This window comes from Urocitellus parryii, chromosome 2 (genome assembly GCF_045843805.1).
Source record: "Urocitellus parryii isolate mUroPar1 chromosome 2, mUroPar1.hap1, whole genome shotgun sequence".
In the NCBI taxonomy this organism is placed as follows: domain Eukaryota; kingdom Metazoa; phylum Chordata; class Mammalia; order Rodentia; family Sciuridae; genus Urocitellus; species Urocitellus parryii.
Genome location: NC_135532.1, coordinates 150,253,087 through 150,277,267, shown reverse-complemented (window position 1 = coordinate 150,277,267; position 24,181 = coordinate 150,253,087). Strand labels below are relative to the sequence as shown.

The 24,181-nt window shown below is 33.5% G+C and overlaps 1 protein-coding gene across 1 annotated transcript in view; it reads left to right on the top strand.

Moving 5' to 3' along the window:
• Positions 1 to 3,158: 3,158 nt before the first annotated feature.
• The window catches only part of Impg2 (interphotoreceptor matrix proteoglycan 2), a 91,956-nt gene continuing 70,933 nt past the window's right edge, over positions 3,159 to 24,181 (top strand). Inside the window, exons 1-3 of the mRNA XM_026402438.2 lie at positions 3,159 to 3,243; positions 3,691 to 3,939; positions 22,710 to 22,876. Of these exons, the coding sequence (XP_026258223.2) occupies positions 3,159 to 3,243; positions 3,691 to 3,939; positions 22,710 to 22,876 (501 nt within the window). The remainder of the gene's footprint in view (positions 3,244 to 3,690; positions 3,940 to 22,709; positions 22,877 to 24,181) is intronic.

Here is a 24,181-nt window from a genome sequence, read left to right as displayed (position 1 = left end):
AATTCTAGCTGGGCATGGTGGAGCCTATAATCCCAGAGGCTAGGGAGGCTGAGACAGGAGGATTACGAGTTCAAAGCCAGCCTTAGCAACAACAAGGTGCTTAGCAACTCAGTGAAACCCTGTCTCTAAATAAAATACAAAATAGGGCTGGGGATATGACTCAGTGGCTGAGTGCCCCCGAGTTTAATCCCAGTATCAAAAAACAAAAACAAAAACAAAAAAACCTCTAATGTCACCACTCCCACATCTGTTCAAGCAGAATAATTCATTCTTTCCTGCATCCTCATAATAATTTGTATATGTATTACATCTCTTTTATTACACTATTTATACACGTTAGTCTTTGTGTTCTATAACCTCCTTAAAGACTGGAAACATTCTGATTTTCTTTATTTAGAAAATTGAGTAAGCACTCAATAAATGATCCTCAACAGATTTGGAATTAGGTATGGATGAAGCAATTTGGAACTCCTCTCTGGAGCAGTTTTTATGTTCAGTTTCCGGTATGTTGGTGATTTAGAGACTCCCTCACCCTTTGGTACTGAGACTGAACCCAGAGGCACTTAACCACTGAACCACATTCCCAGCCCCTTTTTTTACTTTGAGACAGGGCCAGCAAAAGTTGCTGAGGCTGACTCTGAACTTGGCAATTTTCCTGCCTCATTGGAATTATAGGTGTGTGCTTGGGACATTTCTTGATGCATAACAAGATTTAAAGACTTTCATATGAGATTTTGAAATATTTCATATAAAGAATTTCCTTAAATGTAAATGCAATAAATATTTTTTTTCTGAGCATTTAAATACCAGGAGAAAATCTGTTTCATCTTTAGGTGAAAATCCAAAATTCTTGGTAAGGCTTTTAAGCTACCACAGTTAGCTTCATTCTCAATCTATTTGCCATATGTTCCTATCCTGCTGCAGCAAGTATCTTAAATTTTTTGTATTAACAGTACACTTTTCCACCTATTGATCATGACCAAGAATTTCTTTCCTAACTCAATTCTTAATACTAACCACAACCATATCTTCCCACTGAAATACCAACTAGTCTATTCAAGCCCCAGCTTAAACATTATCTTTTCTGATAAATTCCCTCTAGTTTTCCCAATTGGAGTTAATCTTACTTTTGGCAATCTCATGGTTTAATCTCACCTACTACTCTGTTTCATAGATACAGTTATTCTAAGAATGCTATGATTAAAAGTTATAATTACAGAAAATGTTAAGTTAAATGGAATTTATAAAATGATGAATCTATTTAGAAACAAATGAACAGGCTGCAGATTTTTTATTACTTTTATTTTTTTAAAAGGTATAGATTTTGAAACTATAAATTATGTTTTGTAGCAGATAATATAACAGATCTTTTTAAGTTCTAAAATTCTCTACTTGGAATATAATTTAAGGAAAAAAATTTTTTTTCTTTTCTGTCCTGGAGCTTAAACAAAGGAGAACTGCAAAGTTTGAAATCTCTTTAGATTTTATGAACACGTGTAATACAATGAATATACCAGGCATTAGTTCCCAAGAATTTTCTTCATATTTCTTAGTTCTTAACCAGCAACCCCATGACACAAGCAAAGATCATCATACCTCATTTTTTGGGTGGAAAAACCAGCTCAAATATCTTAAGTGGTTGACAAAATCAAATATTAAGTGTTAAATCCAGGGTTTGAGCCCAGGTTTTCTGAACATAAGCACAGAAATGTTTCCAAATTGTTGTGATTCTCAAGATTTTTTTTTAGCTTTTTGGAGTAGGCCATCAAAAATAATAATTTCCCATTAATAATACTTGTTATCTGAATGTTTCTCTTGTTCTGAATTGTCAACAAAAAATATTTCTTAAGACTTTAAAATTGTGCTTACTTAATGTAATTTTCAGCTTTTTTTTTCTCCTCACATAGTGTGGCAAATAAATTTCTTATAAATTTACTGATATTTTATAGGGTCAATTATGCACATGTGTTCAATGGTTATTTATATTTTTTGAACTTTATAAAAGAAGAAAATATGAGACTATCTTGAAAAAACATGCTTGAAATATTGAAATATCAACTAGTCTATTTTCCTAATGCATAAAATAACATTGAAGATGACTTAGCTAGTAAAAGAATTTTAAGAGAAATGTTCTCTAGACATTACAAAACGTGTTTTTCCCCAGAGAACTCCCAGAGATACATAAAGTAAAATGTAAATTGTTATTTGATATTAAATCTTAGCTTCCACAGGAATTTCAACAAACTTAATTGACTTCTACTAGATTTATATGATAAAAACAACTGTTCTAATACATTTTTATTTGATTCCTTCCTAGTAGAGGATATCCTTTCTTAAGAGTTCTTCATGTAGATAAAAACCCTGAGCCTCACATTCAATAGCAAATTAATCAACAAAGATATCTTCACAGCTCTCATTTATGTTAAGTGATTACTGTGTGTTGGGCACTATTCTAAGCAATGTTGTGAGGATTAAATTAGTTAATTAGTTTAATCCATCACAGCAGCTCTACCAGTAGTTTGCTTTACTGTTACTCTTCCATCTTATGCATAAGGAAGAAGACTGTGGTTACAGTGAATGATTTCCAGATTTTATATTAAAAAGGCAAATTTACAAGACAATAGCTTTCTGACAAAAACTAATGATTGTTTTTTTTATATAGTTATGTGTATTATTGAAGCAGGTAGGTATAGATAGTCTGGGCATTTTTATGCTTACACATCCTAAATCCTAGGAGAACTCAGTATGTATGGATCTATCAAATTTGACTGGTGGATTCAGAAAAGTTGGAAAAGTCAGTGAATTATACATGAATTGTTTGTAAATGAACCACTTGTTAAAGGCAAGGAGAGTGTTAGTAAAGAGCTTAGCTACCTAGATTAGAATAAAGAAATTGTCTCTCCCCATCTGTTCTAATTAGCTTATCTCGTCTGCTTTCATAGCATGCTGGTTATTTCAGAAAAGAAGTGAGAGCTACTCTGAGAAGACACCATTTTATTCACACTAATTTATAATGATTTTGGAGTGGTTGTCCATTCTCAAACACAAACTTTTAAATCTTGGACCTCTCCTGTAACAATTTGTTACTGGAATTTTCAAGTCTTTGTATGCTCAGTTAAGGATTTTGCCCTCTTTTTATTTCTTTGATTTTGGCTCAAATGATTATGTTTCCTCTTTTGGGGAAGATTTCTCTGGGTGTTTTGATATTTGTTCTGATAGAAGGAAACCTTCCATCATTAACAGGTAATTTAAAAGTCTATGTTTGTTTTATCTACATAGCTGTAGTATATTTTCTTAAAAATACTATTATTTGATATGATTGAAATTGAATAAATAGTACTCTATTAGTCTTTGATATTTCTTTATTTAAAATATTCTAAAATATCTGCAGTAACTTGAGTCTTCCTCTTGATTACTAATTCCTGGCTCAAGTCCCACTTCCCCTTATTTCTTGTGTTGAAATTGGATATATCCTTGATTTCAATAACAATCTTAGAGTAAAGGAGTAGAAATTAAATGGAAAATATTGAAAACTTCACTCCTTTCCTTCTTAGACATGCAAGTCTGTCTATAATCAGAGTATCAATTTCAAAATCCAAATGTGGCACAAGTGTCAGTTTTGTTTTTAGTTGCCTTTTGTGCCCTATCTTATGCCTCATCAAACGCCTTGATTGTGCTTTCACTCTATAGTACAAACCTACTTGGTTTTTGAAGAGATCCAAGAAACCAAGAGTGCAGTTTCTTTTCTCCTGCCCAAAGAATCTACAGAACGTTCTCTACCTACTGAGAAGCAGCAGCTTCTGGACCACAGAGAAGCTGAAAGACCTTGGTTCCTTAGAAGGCGGCGATCTATTTTGTTTCCTAATGGAGTAAAAATCTGCCCAAATGAAAGTGTGACAGAGGCTGTGGCAAACCATGTGAAGTATTTTAGAGTTCGAGGTAAGAAAACATCCTAATCCTTGGGCTCCCATAAAGAAATTCAAACATTATTCCATTACATTGATTAGTATCACATCGTAAGTCAAAACTTGTGATAATTTAGACGAAACTGAGCCAAATATTATCTATTTGCTATGAGCAAAGAACTTGCTAAGAATATAGTAGTAATATGATTTCAGAGGGAAATTTACGTCACTCTGAAATATGAAAAGTTTTAAATCTTTTAAGCACTTCAAGGATACTGGTTTGTATTGCTGGAGGAATTAATTTTGCTTCTCTCCTTTACAATAATTTACCTAAATACACTCACAGATTATATTTGCCAAGGTACACTCACCTGCCTCCATATTGATGAAAATATAATCAATTTATTTTGTAGTTTAGACATTCCACAGATTGCTGTCTAGTTATGACATACAAAAAATTTTATGTCTGAAATGGTAGCACTTCTCATGGTCCCTAAAGCATGATAACTTGGATTTTATTTTATTTTTTTTAAAACAGTATGAGCCTTGAACTTATGCCTTTGGTCATGTGAATTCACTCTCTTTCTTACATTTCCTAACATTGCTTAGTTGACTTTACTATGTCTCTTAGTCCTTTGGAGGATTTCCATGCTCTGATTTTTACTGTTCTACAGCCAATAAAAAGCCATAATATGGATGCAATGTTAGTAAGCTAAAGTGGAGATAAATGATGAAATGATAATGAAATCAGGCTTGTTCAGGCATGCATGCATTCATTTTTATAACAAATGTTTAGTAAGCATTTGCTATCTTCCAGGCACTAGGTTAGATGAGCCTCTGTCTGAGCTACTATTATCAAATTATTTTTCTCTTCTTTGTCCTTATTTTCCATACCACATTAATAAAATAAAATAGAAATTTAGTATCAGATATTATATATATTTGATGTTTTTGTTTGTAAATTGGTAAAATGTATAGCAGCTCTTTTTTTAGTGTATTTATATTTCTTCATTGTATTTGGGGACCATCAAAAACTAATAAGCAATATGCTTTTCTTTTACTTTTTTGTTCTTTTTTATAGAACCATATCAAACTCAGGGCCTCATGCATGCTAAGCAAGCACTGTATCACTAAGCTTTATCTCCATCCCTTTTCCTTTTCCTTTTCAAATGAGATTCATTGACCTGACATTTTGTAAAATAGGACATAACCAGGAATGGGAAATTTCAAAGAGAATAAAGGAACTGAAAGTGAATTAGAAATACAATGATTTATGCTATCTGGATTTTTACTTTGTATTATTTTTAAATAGATCATCATATTTAGATATCTCAGCTGCTGGTTAATAGTGAAGAGAAAAGGACCAGTCACTTAAGGAACTAGTAATACTTTGTGGTTGTTTTGCTCTTGTTTTTATAAATTCAAGAGATACTATTGAAAAAGAAGCCAACAGAAAGAAAAATAAGTCATTCTTGGAATCATAGATTTTAAAATGTAGATGGTAGGAATGAAGTCATTGAAAAGAGACTTCATAAAACTAAAATGATTGGCCTAGCACATCAAGATTAAAACAATGTTTATATAACTGTTACTGTTGTGATAAAAAACCCCAATATTTTGTTTGTTTTTCATTTGGGGAAAATGAATATTTCAACTAGGTCTTGATTTTGAAGAGATAATTTGGATTAGAGCCTTAAAGTCAAATATTTGAAACTTGAAGGGAGGGATATATCTACTGTTCAATTTGTCCTAATAATTTGCCCAGTTTTTCCTTAATAGAGAATTTGGCATCAATTGCTAGTCGGTGCAACAAATTTGAACAACAACAAACTTGCATCTTCCATATTAGAAAGCAATTGCATTTAGATTAATATTCAGTAAAATCAATCGAATAGGACACTTAGAAACGAATGTCATTAATAGTCTCCTTTTTTAAAAATAATATTTACAGCTGAAACTTTTAAAGACAGCTTTGATGGATTATAGGCATTTAAAGTAAACTTTGATTAGTTTTGACAAATATATTTACTCTTGAAATCATCACTACAATTAAAATAAGGAATTTATCTTTTCCATTACTTCTAAATGATTCTTCTTGATCCTTTCTAATTCCTCCTTCCCTTAACTGCATCTCTTCCAATACTGAGGCTATCTATTATCTCTCTATCTATCTATCTATCTATCTATCTATCTATCTATCTATCTATCTATCTATCTGTCTTTATGTATTAGTTTGCATTTCTATAGTTTCACATATAAATAAAATAGTATGTGCTCTTTTTGTCTTTTTTTACTCAGTATAATTATTTTGAGATCAATCCATGATTCTTTTGTGTAGCAATAGCTTATCTTTTATTTTTGAGTAGTATTCCATTTTGTGAACACACCCCAATTTGGGATATTTGGGTTGTTTTTAGTTATTAGCAATTATGAAGAAAGCTATTATGACCATTTGTATTCAAGTTTTTGTTTGAACATGTTTTCATTTCTTTTGAGTAATTGTAGCATGGCCAGGTCACATGACAGGTATTTATTTAACTTTTAAAAAAATACTTATTTTTTAGTTGTAGTTGGACAATACCTTTATTTTATTTATTTATTTTTATGTGGTGCTGAGGATCAAACCCAGGGCCTCACACATGCTAGGCAAACACTCTACTGCTGAGCCCCAACCCCAGCCCTATTTATTTAACTTAAAAAAAAAAAACTGTCAAATTGCTTTCCAGTATGACTGCGTTATTCTCACAGTTTTAGATCTCTAGTTTTTCTACATCCTTTCAACTCTTGGTGTGTTTCAGTCTTTTTTTTTAAAATCTTTACTTTATTTGTTTATTTATATGTGGTGCTGAGGATCAAACCTAGGGCCTCATACATGGGAGGCAAGTGCTCTACCACTGAGCCACAACTCCAGTCCTGTTGTCAGTCTTTTTAAATGTTAGTCATTCTAATGCATGTAATTTTTGTGGCTTTAATTTGCATTGTCTTAATGATGAATGATTTTGACCACATTTTTATTTATGGGTAGAGCACATTTTTATATCTTTTTTTTTGTATATGAAGAGTGCATTCAAATATGTTGTCTATTTAAGATATTGGACTGTAGATACTTGGGAGGCTAAGGCAAAAGGATCCTAGTTTTGAGGCCAGCCTCAGCAATTTAGCAAGAATCTGTCTGAAAATAAAAAATAAAAGAGACTGAGGATATATAGCTCAGTGGTAGAGCATCTCTTGTTCAATCCCAGCACCACCACCACCAACAACAAAAAACAATGAAGGCTATTATTGAATTGTAACAATTCTTAATATATTCTGAATACTAGTTCTTTGATATATGTTTTGCACACATTTTTCCTAACTTTTACTTTTTATTTTCTTAATGATATCTTTTGAGGAGCAGAAGTTTAATTTTGATAAAGTACCATTTATCATTTTTTGTTGGGGGGGATTATGTTTTGGTGTTGGATCCAAGTTTGTTTAACCCAAGATCATGAAGTTTCCTCCTATTTTTTCCTGTAGAAATTTAAATTTTTAGGTCTGTATATTTAAGTCAATGATCTACTTTGAGTTAATGATGTATATGATACGTATGGATCAATGCTGATTTTTTTGTATATACATGTAAGTTGTTCTATCATTATTTATTAAAAAGATCATTTGTTCTTGCCAGCATACCTATATAATCTTCTGCATAAACTTCTGTATATTTCTATATTCTTCATTTTGTTCCACTGATCTATTTGTCTACTTTTGTATGAATTCCCATTATTTTTTTTTCTTTTGGGTACCGGGGACTGAACTCAGGGGCATTCAACCACTGAGCCACATCCCCAGTACTAGCTTGTATTTTATTTAGAGACAGGGTCTCACTGAAGTTCTTAGCACCTTGCTGTTGCTGAGGCTGGCTTTGAACTTGTGATCCTCCTGTCTCAGCCTTCCAAGCAGCTGGGATTATAGAGTGCACCACTGTACCCAGCCAATTCCCATTATTTATTACTGTAAACATTAAAATAAGGAAACCATATAGTGTAAATTCTTCAATTGTATTATTTTTTAGATTTATTGGTTATGCTAGATCCTTTGTACTTTATACAAATATAAAATCCTTTGTACTTTATATAAATATAAAAGCAATCTTCTAATTTATACAAAAAAATGTTGCTGAGATTTTGATTGTGATTACAAGTTTAAAGATCAATTTGGGAACCTGTCATCTTAAGAACATCGAGTCTTCTGATGTATGAACATGATATATTTTTCCATTTATATTCAGATCTTCAATTTTTCCAAACAATGCTTTATAATTATTTATATTTTCTTTATTGTTCACTTATTTGTTAATTCACACATGCAACCTTAATTCATAATGATTCTGCCAGTTACTGTAATAACCACAATAATAAAGTCAATGTAGAATATGCAGAAATAAAGTATGTACAAGGTGTATATGTGGGAAGGACATATGTGAGTATACATCCATGCTTGGGTTAGTAGAAGCCAGTTGAACTGAGTTTTGAAGAATGGGTTGGTATTTTCCAGAGAAAATATGCAGGGTCTTGGAACTTAAAAGCTAGGTATAGTTCTATATATTTAAAATGTACTATGCAAGGGGTAGAGTCCCAATGGATAAGGCCATATCTGACCCACACATAGTGTTGCCAGATTTAGCAAATAAAAATTCAGGGCACTGAGTTAAATTTGAATTTCAGGTAAATAACAATCTTTTTAGTGTATGTATGCCCCATGTAATATTTGATCTGCAGGTTTTCTGGCTCTATGTCTTTAGGAAAATTTTTCTATTTTTAAAATTCTGTTTTTTCTTTATTGAAACAGGAATAAATACTACTATTACTACTACTACTACTACTACTACTATTACTACTACTAATGTCTTTAAGAATATATTGGCTAAGAGTTCTAGGGTTATTGTAGATCCTAAGTAAATGACATTGTCATTGATTAAATGGTAGGAGTATATAACTAATGTTTTATTCAGTGCATAGATCATGCACATTTTATCAGATTTTGTCTTTAAGGATTTCACATTTTTTTTCCTGCAATTGTTAATGATTGCAGGAAAATTTTAATTTCTGATTGGTCCCTGCTAGTATGTAGAAATATAACTGATTTTCATATATTGATCTTTAATCCTGCAACTTTGCTAACCTCCCTTATTAGTTTTAGTACCTTCTTCATGTATTCCTTAGGGTTTTCTCCATGGATGATTATTTTATCTGAAGAGTTTTCATGTTTTCTAATATGTTTGCATTTTATTTCATTTTCTTGCCTTAACAAACCAAAATTGAATGTTCCACATGCTTTGGTCTTTACAATTCCAAAAGGAAATTATAGCAGCCCTAAAAAATGACTGCTCCTTACTGAATTTCTAGATTTATATGTATTAGATAAGAAACCAGCCTGAGACCTAGCAGTAGTGTTGAAGACAGATTAAATGCTGGCATTTCCTTCTTCAGAATATTGTCATCACATTTTCCCTTTCTCTACCAGTCCAGGGCAGGGATTATCTCTGTCAGAGGAGAAGCATTTTTAGATTGGTTATCTTCTCTAAGACAGAGGTTATCATGAGCAGTAACTAAAGGCTAATGAAACTTTTTTTTTTTTTGGCAAGGATGGTGTTCTAAAGAGGCCTTGTGATAGGTCAAATAGTGAAGTATGTGGCATTTGTTGAACCATATCCTTAGAAGTTAGGTGTATATTTAGTTATAAAAGAAACTCTTAATATTTATTCCAAAGTGGTTGTACTATTTTACATTTCTATAAAAAAATGAGGGCTATGTTTGCTCTAAAGTCCGCTAAATTTTGGCATTGCCCATGTAAAAAGTTTCAGCCATTCTTGTTTGTACGCGGAGTCTTTAATTTTCTCTGAAAGACGAATGATGGTGAACACTTTTTTTTCTTAAAATTTTTTTTTAGTTGTAGATAGACACATATATCTCTGTTTATTAATTTATTTTTTTATGTGGTGCTGAGGATCAAACCCAGTGCCTCATGCATGCGAGGCAAATGCTCTACCACTGAGCTACAGCCCCAGCCTGTTGAACACTTTTTAACATGCTCATTGGCTATTTTATATTTCTTCCTTTGTGCAATGGCTGTTTTAGTCCTTGTCTGTTTTTAAAATTGCATTGTTTGGGGCTGGGGTTGTAGCTCAGCGGTAGAGCATTCCCCTCAAATGTGCGAGACCCTGGGTTTCATCCTCAGTACCACATAAAAATAAATAAGTGAAATAAAGATATTGTGTCCAACTACAACTAAAAAAATAAATACAAAAAAATGCATTATTTGTTTTTAAATTAGGGAATTGTAGCAAATTTAAAAATATCCCAAATATCAATTCTGTGTTAGATATATCTATTTTGAATATTATCCTCCATATATAGCTTGCCTATTAATTTATACTAATAGCATCTTTTTTTTTTTTTTCAGTACTGGCGTTTGAACTTGGGTACTAAGACACTGAGCCACAACCCCAGCCCTAGAGTATCTTTTGATAAGGGGAGACTTCACAGTTTGATAAATTCTAATTTATCATTTTAAAATAATTGCTGTTTTCTGTATCCTGTGAAACTTCTGCATATCCCCAAGACATGCAGATATTCTTCCATATTTTCTTTTAGAAATTTTATAGTTTTAGCTGTCATATTTCAATATTTTTATATGTAAAGTATGAAGAAAAGGTTGAGATTAATTTTCTTCTTTCCCTATGGATATATAATTATTTTGTCTAACAATATTTTTTTAATAATTTCTCTGAATCACTTCATTTCAGAACCAGATGTTATAGGCATTCACTTTTTTGTTGTTGTTGTTTTTGTTTTTACTGATCTAGACATTTACCTTTGCATTATCTTTTGGTATATACTTAACTTTTGTTTGAATTTTTAAAAAAATCTAATAAAATTTATTTTTATTAATTTAAGACCAGTATGGGTAAGGATACAAAATAATGAAATAATAAATATATAAATAATTTCCAATAGTAATGAATTCTCTCTCTCTCTCTCTCTCTCTCTCTCTCTCTCTCTCTCTCTCTCTTTAGATTCACTGTGGTATGTTCATATATGTACATGGGAAAGTTATGTCAGATTCATTCCACTGTCATTCCTATTCCTTCCCTTCCCTTCATTCTCCTTTGTCTAATCCATTGAACTTCTTCCCCTCACCATCCCTGGTTTTGGGTTAACATCTATATAACAGAGAGAACATTTAACCTTTGGTTTTTTTGGTATTGGCTTATTTCACTTAGTGTGATAGTCTCCAGATCCATACATTTACTGGTGAATGTCATAAAGTCATTCTTCTTATGGCTGAATAATATTCCATGGTGTGTGTGTGTGTGTGTGTGTGTGTGTGTGTGTGTGTGTATTGTATATGGACACATATACATTTAATTGTATATGAACACAATACCTTTATTTTATTTATTTACTTATTTTTTGTGGTGCTGAGGATCGAACCCAGTGCCTTACACATGCTTGGCCAGTGCTCTACCACTGAGCCAAAACCCCAGTCCTACCACAATTTCTTTATCCATCTGTTGATGGGCATTTGGGTTGGTTCCATAACTTAGCTATTGTGAAATGTGCTGCTATCATGTTAATGTAGCTGCATCACTGTAGCATGCTGATTTTAAATCCCTTGAATACACACTGAGGAGTGGTATAACTGGGTTAAATGGGGATTCCATTCTTCATTTTTTTGAAGAATCTCTATTCTGCTTTCCATAGTGGTTGCACCACTTTTCATTCCCACCAGCAATGTATGAGTGTACCTTTTTCCCCACATCTTTGCCAACATTTATTGTTACTTGTATCCTTGATAATTGCCATTCTGGTTGGAGTGAAGTGAAATCTCAATGTAATTTTACTTTGCATTTCTCTAATTGCTAGAGATGTTGAACATTTTTTTTTCATGTATTTGTTGACTGTTTTAGTCAGCTTTTTCACTGCTATGACTAAAAGATCTGGCCAGAACAATTTTAGGGAAGAAAAGTTATTTTGAGGGCTCACGGTTTCAGAGGTCATAGTCCATAGAAGGCTGGCTTCATTCCGTGGGGCTCCAGGTGAGGCAGAACATCAAGGCAGAAGAATGTGGCAGAGGGAAACAGCTCACATGATTGTCAGGAAGCAAAGAGAGAGGTTTCTACTTGCCAGATATAAATATATAACCGGATACCATGCCCCCAATTCCCACCTCCTCCAACCACACTCTACCACTTCAGTTACCACTAAATTAATCCATATCAGGGGATTAATTCACTGATTAGATTAATCAGGATTAATTCACTGATTGGGTTAAGACTCTCACAACCCAATCATTTGTCCTCTGAATCTTCTTGCATAGTATAACATGTGAGCTTTTGGGGGACACCATATCTAAACCATAACACTGTTCATGTTTTTTTTTTTTGAAAAGCATATTATTAGTTTCTTTGCCCATTTATTGATTGGATTTTTTTGTTTTACTGGTGTTAAGCTTTTTGAGTTATTTGCATATCCTGGAAATTAACACCTTATTCAAGGTGTAGGTGGCAAAGATTTTCTCCTATTCTGTAGGCTCTCACATCACACTCTTGATTGTTTCCTTTGCTGTGAAGAAAATTTTTAATTTGATACCATTTCATTTATTGATTTTTAAATTTTACTTCTTGCACTTTAGGATTCTTGTTGAGTGGTTCCTAAACTGATATATTGGAGTGTTGTGCCTACATTTTCTTCTAGTAGGTGTAGAGTTTCTGGTCTAATAATTATGACTGTGAGCCACTTTGAGTTTTGTGCAGGGTAAGGGAGTTAAACTTCATTCTACTACATAAGGATTTCCAGTTTTCCCAGCACCATTTTTGAAGAGACTATCTTTTCTCCAATGTATGTTTTTGGCACCTTTGTCTAGTCTAATTTGAGATATCTGTGTTTATATGGGTTTGTCTCTGTCTTTTATTCTATTTCATTGGTCTTGCTGCTGGTTTTGGTGCTGACCCTGCTGTTTTGTTACTGTAGCTCTGTAGTATAATTTAAGATCTAGTGTTGTGATGCTTCCTGCTCTGCTTTTCTCACTAAGGATTGATTTGGCTATTCTGGGCCACTTGGCTTTCCAAATGAATTTCATGACTTGTTGTTCTATTTCTACAAAGGATGTCATTGGAATTTTAATATGAATTGCATTAATTCTGCATAGCGATTTTGGTAATATGGCAATTTTGAGAATTCTAGTTTTGCCTATTCAAGGGCATGGGAGATTTTTCCATCTTTAAGGTCTTCTTTAATTCCTTCCTTTTAATTTTTTTAGCTTTTTAAAAATTTGTTCTAAGTAGTTATACACAACAGAATATATTTTGATTTATTATACACAAATGGAACATGAGTTTTCATTTCTCCGATTATATATGATGTACAGTCACACCACATATTCAATCCTACATGTACCTAGGGTCGTGATGTTCATCTCATTCCACCATTGTTCCTGCCTCCAAGCCCCTACTCCCTGCCCCCGCCATTATGGATCATCATCTTCTTAGCAGAGAGATTTTGGTTTTTTGGGATTGGCTTTCTTCACTTAGCATGATAGTCTCCAACTCCATCCATTTACCTGCAAATTCCATAATTTTGTTCTCTTTTAATTCTGAGTAATATTCCATTTCATATATGTACCACAGTTTCTTTATCCATTCATCTGTTGAAGGGCATCTAGGTTGCTTCCACAGTTTAGCTATTGTGACTTGAGCTGTTATGAACATTGATGTGGCTGTGTCAATATAGTATACTGATTTTAAGTCCTTTGTGTATAGTTCAAGAATTGGGAGAGCTGGATCAAATGGTGGTTCCATTTTTTTTTTTTTGGGTGATTCTGGGGATTGAACCCACGGCCTTGTACATGTGAGGCAAGCACTTTACCAACTAAGCTAAATCCCCAGCCCTTCAATTCCTTCTTTAGTTTTCTATAGTTTTCATTGTAGATATCCTTTACCTCTTTTGTTAGATTGATTCTCAAGTTTGTTTATTTGTTTTGAGACTATTGTTAATGGGATAGTTTTCGTAATTTCTCTTTGAGCTTATTCATCATTGTTGTATAGGAATGCAATTGATTTATGGGTGTTGATTCTGCTACTTTGCTAAATACATTTATGAGTTCCCCCAAATTTTCTGGATCTTCTAAATATAGGATCATGTTGTCAGCAAATAGTTTGAGCTCTTCTTTTCCTATTCATATCTCTTTAAATTCTTTCTTTTGCCTAATTGCTCAGGCTAGAATTTTAAGGACTAGGTTGAATAGAAGTGGTAAAAGAGGGCATCCTGTCTTGTTCCAGATTTTTAGAGGGAGTGCTTTCAGTTTTCTTCATTTAGAATGATGTTGGCCTTGGTTTGTTGTTCAAGGCTTTTACAATGTTTAGATATATTCCTACTATCTCTAGTTTTTAAAACATGAACAAATGCTGTATTTTGTCAAATGCTTTTTCTGCTTTTATTGATAATCATGTGGTTCTTTTCTTTAAGTATTAATTGATGTGGTCAATTATATTTATTGATTTCTGTATGTTGAACTGATCTTGCATCCCTGGGATGAACCCCACTTAGTCATGGTGCACTATCTTCTTAATGTCCTTTTCTCTGCAATTTGCCAGTGTTTTATTAAGAATATTACATCTATGTTCATCAGGGTTATTGATATATAGTTTTCTTTCTTTTCTTTGTCTTTTATTTTTTAATCTCAGGGTATTAGTAGCTTCATGGAATGAATTTTGAAGGGTTCTCTCCTTTTCTACTTTGTGAAATAGTTTGAGAAGGATTGGTGTTAGTTCTTCTTTGAAGGGCTGGTATAACTGGGCTGAGAATCTGTGTGGTTCTGGGATTTTCTTTGTTGATTGACTTTTGATGGCATCTTCGATTTCATCACTTGAAATTGATCTATTTATATTTTCTATATCCTCCTGATTCAACTCGGGTAGGTCATACCTTCTTAGAAATTTGTCAATGTCTTCCAGATGTTCTAATTTATTGGAGTATAAATTTTAAAAATAATTTCTTATTATTATCTGTATTTCAGTAGTTTCCTTGGTGATATTTCCATTTTCATCACAAATTTTAATAATTTGAGTTTTTCCTCTTTTTTGGGGGTGGTGGTTTAGCTTGGTGCTAAGGGTTTATCAATTTTATTTATTTATTTTCAAAGAAACAACTTTTTGTTTGGTTGATTTTTTCAATTTCAATTTCAATTTTGGGTCTAATTTAATTATTTCCTGTCTTTTAGTGATTTGGTATTGATTTGTCCTTCTTTTTCTATGGCTTTGAGATGTAATGGTAGATTATTTATTTGGTGACTTTCTGTTCTTTTAATGAATGAGCTTAATGCTATGAACATTCCTCTTAGAACTGCCTTCATAGTGTCCTGAGATTTTGATATGTTGTATCACTATTCTCATTTACCTCTAAGTACTTTTTTATTCCACCCCTGATTCTTCTGCTATCCATTGGTCATTCAATAGCATATTATTTAGTCTCCAGGTGTTAGAGTAATTTTTTTCTTCTAATAATAGATTTCTAATTTTATTCCATTATGATCTGAAAGAATTCAGTGTATTATCTCAATTTTTCTTGTATTTTCTTTTCTTTTCTTTCCTCCTCCTCCTCCTCCTCCTCCTCCTCCTCCTCCTCCTCCTCCTTCTTCTTCTTTTTTTTTTTTTTTTGGTACTGGGGATTGAACCTAGGGGCACTTAATCACTGAGCCACATTCCCTGCACTTTTATATTTGATTTAGAGACAGGGTCTTATTAAATTGCTTCGGGCCTCATTATTACATTGCTGAGGCTGGCTTTGAACTCACAATCCTCCTGTCTCAGCCTCCCCAACCACTGGAATTACAGGTGTGTACACTGTGCCCAGCTATTTTTTTTTTGTATTTTCTAAGAGTTGCCTTGTGTCCTAAAATGTGGTCTGTATTAGATATTGTTCTATGTGCTGCCGAAAAGAAAGTGTATTCACCCACTGAATGAAATATTCTATATATGTCTGTTCAGTCTAAATAATTATTAATTAATTTTTTTAGTTCTGTAGACTTTTTTATTAAAATTTTGTTTAGAAGATCTATTTAGTGATGAGAGAGGTGTCTTGTGGCTTATTTGATTCTTGATATTGAGAAGGGTGCGTTTAGGCCATAAATATTTATGATTGTTATTTCTAATTGTTGTCTGATTCCCTTATGCACTATGAAGTGACCTTCTTTGTCTCTTCTGATTAACTTTGGGTTGAAGTCAACTTTATCTGATATGAGAATAGAAACTCCTGCTTGTTTATGCAATCCATATTAAGTGATGTTTTCTTCCCATCCTTTTACCTTCAGTCTGTGATGTCTTTGCTATGAATTGAGTCTCTTGGAGACAGCATAATGTTGAGTCTTGTTTGTTTTTAATCCAGTCTGCCAGCATATGTCATTTGATTAATGAGCTTAGTCTATTAAAATTTAGTATTATTATCAAGAGATGATTTTTATTCCCTGTCAATTTGATTTATTGCCAGATTTAAGTTGAATTAGATTTTCATTAGCTTGATGAAGTATATTCTTGGTGGTTTTTATTTTTATTCTCCATATCATATGTTTTGTAATGCAGGCTTTCTAGTTGTGAATTCTTTTAACTTTTGTTTTTCATGGAAGGTTTTTATTTCATCTTCAAATCTGAAGCTTAATTTTGCTGGATATAGTATTCTTGGGTGGCATCCATTTTCTTTCAGAGATTGGTATATATTTTTCTAAGACCTCCTAGCTTTTAGGGTTTGGGTTAGAAAAACCAGCTGAGATCCAAACTGTGACCACAATTAGAGGATCCAGATCCTCTAATAGATCATCTAATGGATTTGGATCCTCTAATTGTGACAAATTGTTTTTCTCTAGCAGCTTTCAAAATTCTATCATTATTCTGTATGTTAGGCATTTTCATAATAAAGTGCCTTGGAGTGGGTCTATTATAATTTTGTATATTTGGATTCCTGTATTTGATTTTCCATTTCATTCTTAAATTTTGTGAAATTTTCTGATAATTATTTCATTGAAAAGATTACACATTCCTTTAGTTTGTACTTTAGAGCCTTTATCTATTCCTATGAATCTTTTATTTGACCTTTTGATATTTTCCCATATTTCTTAAAAATTCTGTTCAGGATCTCTTAACATTTTTTCTCCATGGTCAACTTTATTTTCAAGATTATAACTCAAACTAAACAACTACAGTTCATACCCCTCCTTCGGCATTTATTTCACATCTTTCTTTTTCTCCTACCCACTACTCCCTTCTTTTCACTTTCTCTCTCCCTTACTCTCTCATTTCCCTTGTCCATTGAACTATTCCTAACCACTCTGGAGTTGAGAGACTCAAATCATAATTACAGCTCCATTAAAACACACACACACACACACACACACACACACACACACACACACACACACTTTGTCTTCATTGCCTGAAAGTCTGTCTTCCAAGCATCTAGTGTTTTACTAATGCTTTCCATTGACTTTTTAATTTGGCTTATTGATTCCTTTATTTTGAGGATTTCTGATTGATTCTTCTTCTGGATCTCTTTTTCTTCTTGTATTTTCTCTCTGATATCACTCCTTATGTTGTCTTTTACCTCATAGATCAGTTTGTCTAAGAATTTTCTAAATTTCTGATCTGATATTTCCTCCACTGTGTTGTCAATGGATTCTGTAATTGAGATATTTTGGTTTGTTTGGGATGGTTTCTTTCCTTGCTTTTTCATATTGTGTGGCTACCCATATTTTAGTATGAATCTGAGGCAGCTGAATTTCTACTCTATGAAATTACAGTGTCCCATAAGGTTTCTAGTACCTCATGATTAGGGGAGACAAATATTAACAACAATCAACGCAAACAATATACATCATTAAATTAAGTAATCAGTTCCTACTATGACATCTACAATGAGAATTGGCACAACAAACAGAAATGGTATGATAAGCGATTTCCAATAGTAAAAACAATAAGTTTGCAAAAGCGTTTGCAATTTCAAATGGTGGACAGGGAGAATGCAGAAGAGATGCAGGATGATTATGATGGAGGCATAGAGAAAATAGAAGTAAAATATTAAAGGAAGAGCGAATAGAATTTGGCTGTTAGCAAAGAAAGGAAAAAGAAAGAGAATCAAGAGAATTAGGTAAAAACAATACAAAACCAAACCAAAATACCCTAATAAAACCCCCTAGATCTGAAAAGATAGCGTCATCAAAAATAGCTGCCTTCAAAAATGCTAGAAATGAGAGACACAAATATGTATATGTATAAGTGTCCATGAAACATTCAGCAAACAAACAATCCAAAAAAAAAGAAAGAAAGAAAGAAAGAAAAGAAAAGAAATAAAAAAGAAGAAAAAAGTTCTTAATGAAAAATTAAGGAATTGTTTCTGTTGTAGTGTTCAAAAATTGTCAGTTGAGAATATATGTTCATTGTCTGTTCCCAAATGTCTTTTCATTTTTTTTCTTGAAGTATGTATTATATATAAGAATAGGAGCTTCAGGTTATCAAATCCTTCCTCTGTTTGTGTTGTTTGTCAAGTTGCTAGTTGGAGTTCAAAAATTCTCAGTTCCCTTCTCAGCAGTATGAGGTGGAGAGAGTTGGAGTGTGTTATCTGCTCTACTCTCAGGGTGGAATCACTGTAGACTTCTGTAAGAGGAATTCCCAGAGACAGAGCTCCTGAAGACAGGGGTTAGTTCTAGGTAGGTACAGGGTGCTTCCTGGAGTGCCGATTGGTCTGAAGATTTTAAATCAGGGTACCTCCAGGGCCCAGAAACTGCTGATCCATACTTGGAGACTGTACCCCTGGAGTCTACCCTGAGTTGCACTTGTGCCTCAGAGGAGCCAATCTTCTTCACCCTTCTCCACCCATGGATCTTGCCCTTCCTGGCCTCCTGGGCTCAGTCCCCAATCACAGTCATTCCTGGATACCCAGTCAAATCCGACCTGCCCCAGCTGGTTCTGAGAGCTGCCAGACTCAAAGGGAGGGAGGGACCTGGGATCTCTCAGGTCTCTACTCCCCTTATTCTCCTGGTTAACACACCCTCTATGCTTAATTTTCTCCTGGTTTCCTAGGTTCACTATGAGTTGTGTGGCAGGTGTCTGCCAGTTCTGCTTTTTGGACCCAGCTTTGCTTTCCAGATATGGGCTCCTAAACTCACTCCCACAGTCACTGGTGTCCTTAGCATAGTGAAAAGATGGCTCTTCCCTTGGCTCTCCACACACAACAGGGAGATGAGTGGTGTCTTTACCACATGCAAGTATAGTGTAGTACGTCCTCTGGGTCAGTTCACCAGTGTCTTTGATCTCTGATTTCTCCATACCAAGACACACCATAGTGCCATCTGAAATGCGAGTTCTCATAGTCTCCCTCCCCACTTTGTCCAGTGCAGATCATGTCCTGCAGGTGTGGGTGTGGGCAGAGGGCTTTCTTCTTTTATTTTATTATCTACAACCTATACTACCTTCTGAGTCCATAAGCTGTTCTGAGAGTCCAGTATTAAATCCCAGTAAAATCCTTCTTTCACCCACCCTACTGTGAAGCTGTTTATCCTCTTTTCTGATCTCACGCCAAGGAGTGGCTTGGAAAGCAAGGTCTTCTGCTCTGCCATCTTCCCCCGGGTCATGGAAAGCCTCATTGTTGAGGTGCAGAGATCCCAGCTATGCCATGGTAGGTCCAAGTAGAGAACCCACAGCAACCTCTGTTTGGAATTTATTTTTTAATAGTTGCAGATGGATACAATATCCTTATTTTTATTTGTTTATTTCTATGTGGTACTGGATTAAACCTGGGCCTCAGGTGTATGAGGCAAGCACTCTATCATTGAGCTACAACTCAGCCCTGTTTGGAAGTTTTAAGAGGAGAGGAAAGACTATAATCTATAGGTTGATTAGCTCTGCCTCATTCAGTTCCTGCTGAACTCTTCTGTGTGCTGATTGGTTCAAAAGTTTTAAATAGCGATAATAAGGATGCAGTTAGTTCAATGAATGATAAATTGTTTGTAGCCAAAGATTTATATGTTTTATAGTGTGTTAAAGTTGAAGAGTTGGTGGGTTTTTTTTTTGGGGGGGAGGGTAGGGAGGGCTTAGACTATCTTGTTCCATCAATCAACTGTCAGACAACCAGAATCTAACATAACACAGGTTAAGCATCTCTAATCTGAAAATCGGAAATCTAAAATTCTCCAAAATTTTAAACTTTTTTTAAGTGCTAACATTATGACACAAATGGAAACTTCAAAACCTGACCTCATATGTCAAGTTGTAGTCAAGATGCAGGCACATTAAAATTATCATATAAAATTAGCTTCAGTCTATGTGTATAAGGTATATGAGAAACAGAAATGATTTTTTGTGTTTAAATTTGGGCCCCATACCCAAATTATCTCATTACATATATGAAAATATTCCAAAATTATGAAAAAAAATACCAGAAATACTTTTGGTACCAAGCATTTTGGATAAGAGATATTCAAATATAATAATGTGATATCCATGTAGCACTTCTCAATTTACAAAATACTTTTACAGATAAGGTAAGGTAGTAATTATTCATTCCATTAAAAAAAAAAGATGTGTATATGGATGCTTTGAATCGGTAAAAGTTACTCATGGTTATCCAACTACAGTGCATGGTGAAACTAGGGCTAGGACTCTGTGAGTCCAGAGACTCCACCTAAATATGCTGTCTGATGAGTACTCTCAATCTTCTTGTAATGAAAAATAATTTCCTTGATATCTGCTACATATTTTCTCCCTTACCTCTGTCCTTCTCTTCCCTCTCATTTCAGTCTGTTCATTGCCTTGAGTCACCTACACCTCTGAATGGTTGCAGAATAGCAATATACCCAGTACTATACAAAATAGGCAAATGCCCTGTTTGACAGCCTTTCAGTTTCAAATCTTTGAATTAACTTAACTGATGGATTCAATTAGTTTTTGTCTTAATACAATAATATATTTCTCCTGAATATTTTTTTCTCTTTGGTTCTCCTATATATTTTAAAATTAATGCACATTATTTTTTGAGTGGCTTTAGTTTTAGTGAAAAAAAAAATGATCAGAATGCCCAGAGAGAATACCTCCTCAAACTCCCAGCATTAATATTTTATATCAGGATACTACATTTGTTAGAACTCTCTTGCCTATGTTGATACATTATTATTAAGTAAAGTTTGCAGTTTAAATTAGGGTTTATTCTTTGTGGTGTATTTTCAATGGGTTTTGACAAAATTATAGTAATATGAATGCACAATTATAGTGTTATACAGAGTAATTTCATTGTCTTAAAAAATCTTCTGTGGTCTAACTATTCATCTCTCCCTCTCCCCCAACCCCTGGCAACCACTGATTGTTTTATTGTCTTCATAGTTTTACCTTTTCCAGAATGTCATTGGAATCATGTAGTATACAGCCATTTCAGATTAGCTTCTTTCACTTGGTAATTCACATTTAAGTTTTTTAATTTTAATTTTTATTTAGTTGTTGATAGACCTTTATTTTATTTATTTATTTTTATGTGTTGCTGAGAATTGAACCCAATGCCTCACACATGCTGGGCAAGTACACTACCTCTGAGCCCTAGCCCCAGCCCCACATTTAAGTTTTTGAATGTCCTTTCATAGCTTGAAAGTTCATTTCTTTTTAATCACAGAATAATATTCTATGAAATGGTGTACTAAACTTTGTCCACTCACCTGTTAAAGGAAATCATCATCTCCAAGTTTTGGCAATTATAAATGAGGCTACTTTAAACATTTGTGTGCAGGTTTTTGTGAGAGCATAAGTTTTCAGTTCATTTAGGCAAATACCAAGGAGCACAACTGCTGAATTTTGTTTTACTTTTAAGTATAAATAAGGACTCATTATTATCTTTCCTTCTTAGATGTGAAATATAGTAGCTTAAGAGTAATTGGGGCTGGGGTTGTAGCTCAGTAGTAAAGCACTTGCCTAGCATGTGTGAGGCAAAAGGTTTGATTCTCGGCACCGCATATAAAAGAAATAAAAATAAATGTCCATTGACAACAAAAAAAATATTTTTTAAAAAGTGATAACTCCAGATTAACATCCCCTTTTTGATTTTATGAAATACTTTCAATTTCCTATAAGCTCTCAGATGTTTTCATTACTCTTTATTTATTTATTTATTTATTTATTCCCAACCACAACTTTTTTATTTTTGCTTACACTTGACTCTTGGGCTGGGGTTGTGTCTTAGTGGTAGAGTGCTTGCCTAACATGTGTGAGGCACTGGGTTCAATTCTTAGCACCACATATAAATGAATAAATAAAATAATGGTCCATCAACAACTAAAATAAATATTTTTTTAATTTACTTTTTAAAAAATTTACTTATTTTTTGTTTGTTTTTAAATTGATTTTTGAAAAATAAATGACAGCGGAATATATTACAATTCTTATTACACATATACAGGACAATTTTTCATATCTCTGGTTGTATATAAAGTATGTTGACATCAATTCATGTCTTCATACATGTACTTTGGATAATGATGTCTATCACATTCCACCATTTTTGCTAACCCCCTGCCCCCTCCCTTCCCTTCCCATCCCTCTGCCCTATCTAGAGTTTCTCTATTCCTCCCATGCTCCCCCTCCCTACCCCACTATGAGTCAGTCTCCTTATATCAGAGAAAACATTCGGCATTTGTTTTCTTGGGCTTGTCTAACTTCACTTAGCATTATCTTCTCCAACACCATCCAGTTACCTGCAAATGCCATGATTTCATTCTCTTTTATTGATTTTTCAGTGTGTCAGGAAGCTGTCTGGGAAGCCTTCAGGACTTTTTGGGATCGACTTCCTGGGCGTGAGGAATATCATTACTGGATGAATTTGTGTGAGGATGGAATCACAAGTGTGTTTGAAATAGGCACCAATTTTAGTCAGTCTGTGGAACACAGAAATTTAATCATGAAGGTAAGTGTCGCAAGGAGGGGAGGAATTGTTGCATCTTCATAGAAGCACACAGTGCACAGCTAAGTTCTGAGGAAGGAAGAGCTAGTGACAAAACCCTATATTATTTTGTTGTTGTTGTTGAATTGGGCTGTCTTAATGAGCTGCCTGGGGTGTAGCTTAGTCTTTCATCCCAGTCTTTTATCTTGCCTTTATAACAAACATTGCTGAGTCAAACAATAGCCCCAGCTTTGTTTATAAATGTAAATAGTTGGAATAGTCAACAAAAGCTTAGTAAAAAGTATAGATTTGTGAGAGTCAAATTTTTTTACATTTATTTTTAGTTGTTGATGAACCATTATTTAATTTATTTATTTATATGTGGTGCTGAGAATCAAACCCAGTGTCTCACACGTGTTAGGCAAGCACTCTACCACGGAAAAACAACCCACAAATATTTGACACAAGAGTCAAATATTTTTGAAATATTATGTGCATATTAGTCAGAGTGAATATCAATGATTTCAATTAAAACATAGGATATAGTCCATTGAATAAATATTTAGTGAAGCATACATATGATTCTTATTAATTATTTGCTTACTTATTTTCCTTTCTCATTAATTGTTTTCCTTTAGTTTCTTCTTAGCAAAATATAAATAAACATGCCTACTGACAAATTACCTTCCCACTTTTCCCTTTTCATATACCTATTGCACATGTATTTAGAACGAGAAAATTAAACTGCAGACAAATGTGACAAATTGTTCATGCTCTCTAATGACTCCTATATCTCTTTGCCCAAGTCCTATATGTCCTCAGCTCAGGTATAACCTCCCCTGTAAAAAAAACAACCCTTAGTATAGCCGATTTAGCTCTTCTAGTCTCCTGAGTTCCCACCATTCTTTACTTTTTCTTGATGTTGTAGTTCTTACATTTGATTATTACCAGTTGTATATTTGACTGAACTAGACTATAAATCAGAAGGCAAAGATTATGTCATATGTTAATTTTTACATTCCCATGATATAGTAATATGCAATAGATAATTTGCTAAAATAAAAGTTTATAAGCAATAGCTAAAATGTCTTTTTCCTGATATTATTTATACTTCATGAATATTATTTCAAATACTAGTTGTATTGTGTACTTGGAAGGGCTGAAAATTATGTAAATAACAGCTATTTTTATTTGGATCTAATCAAATCATATTAGTACAACTTAGAGTGGTAAAATAAATTATATTCTATTTTTGAACTTTTATTTCTAGTAAAGGCATTCTATTATTTTCTTTAATATTTGATCTCACAGACAGATGATCTCATTCAG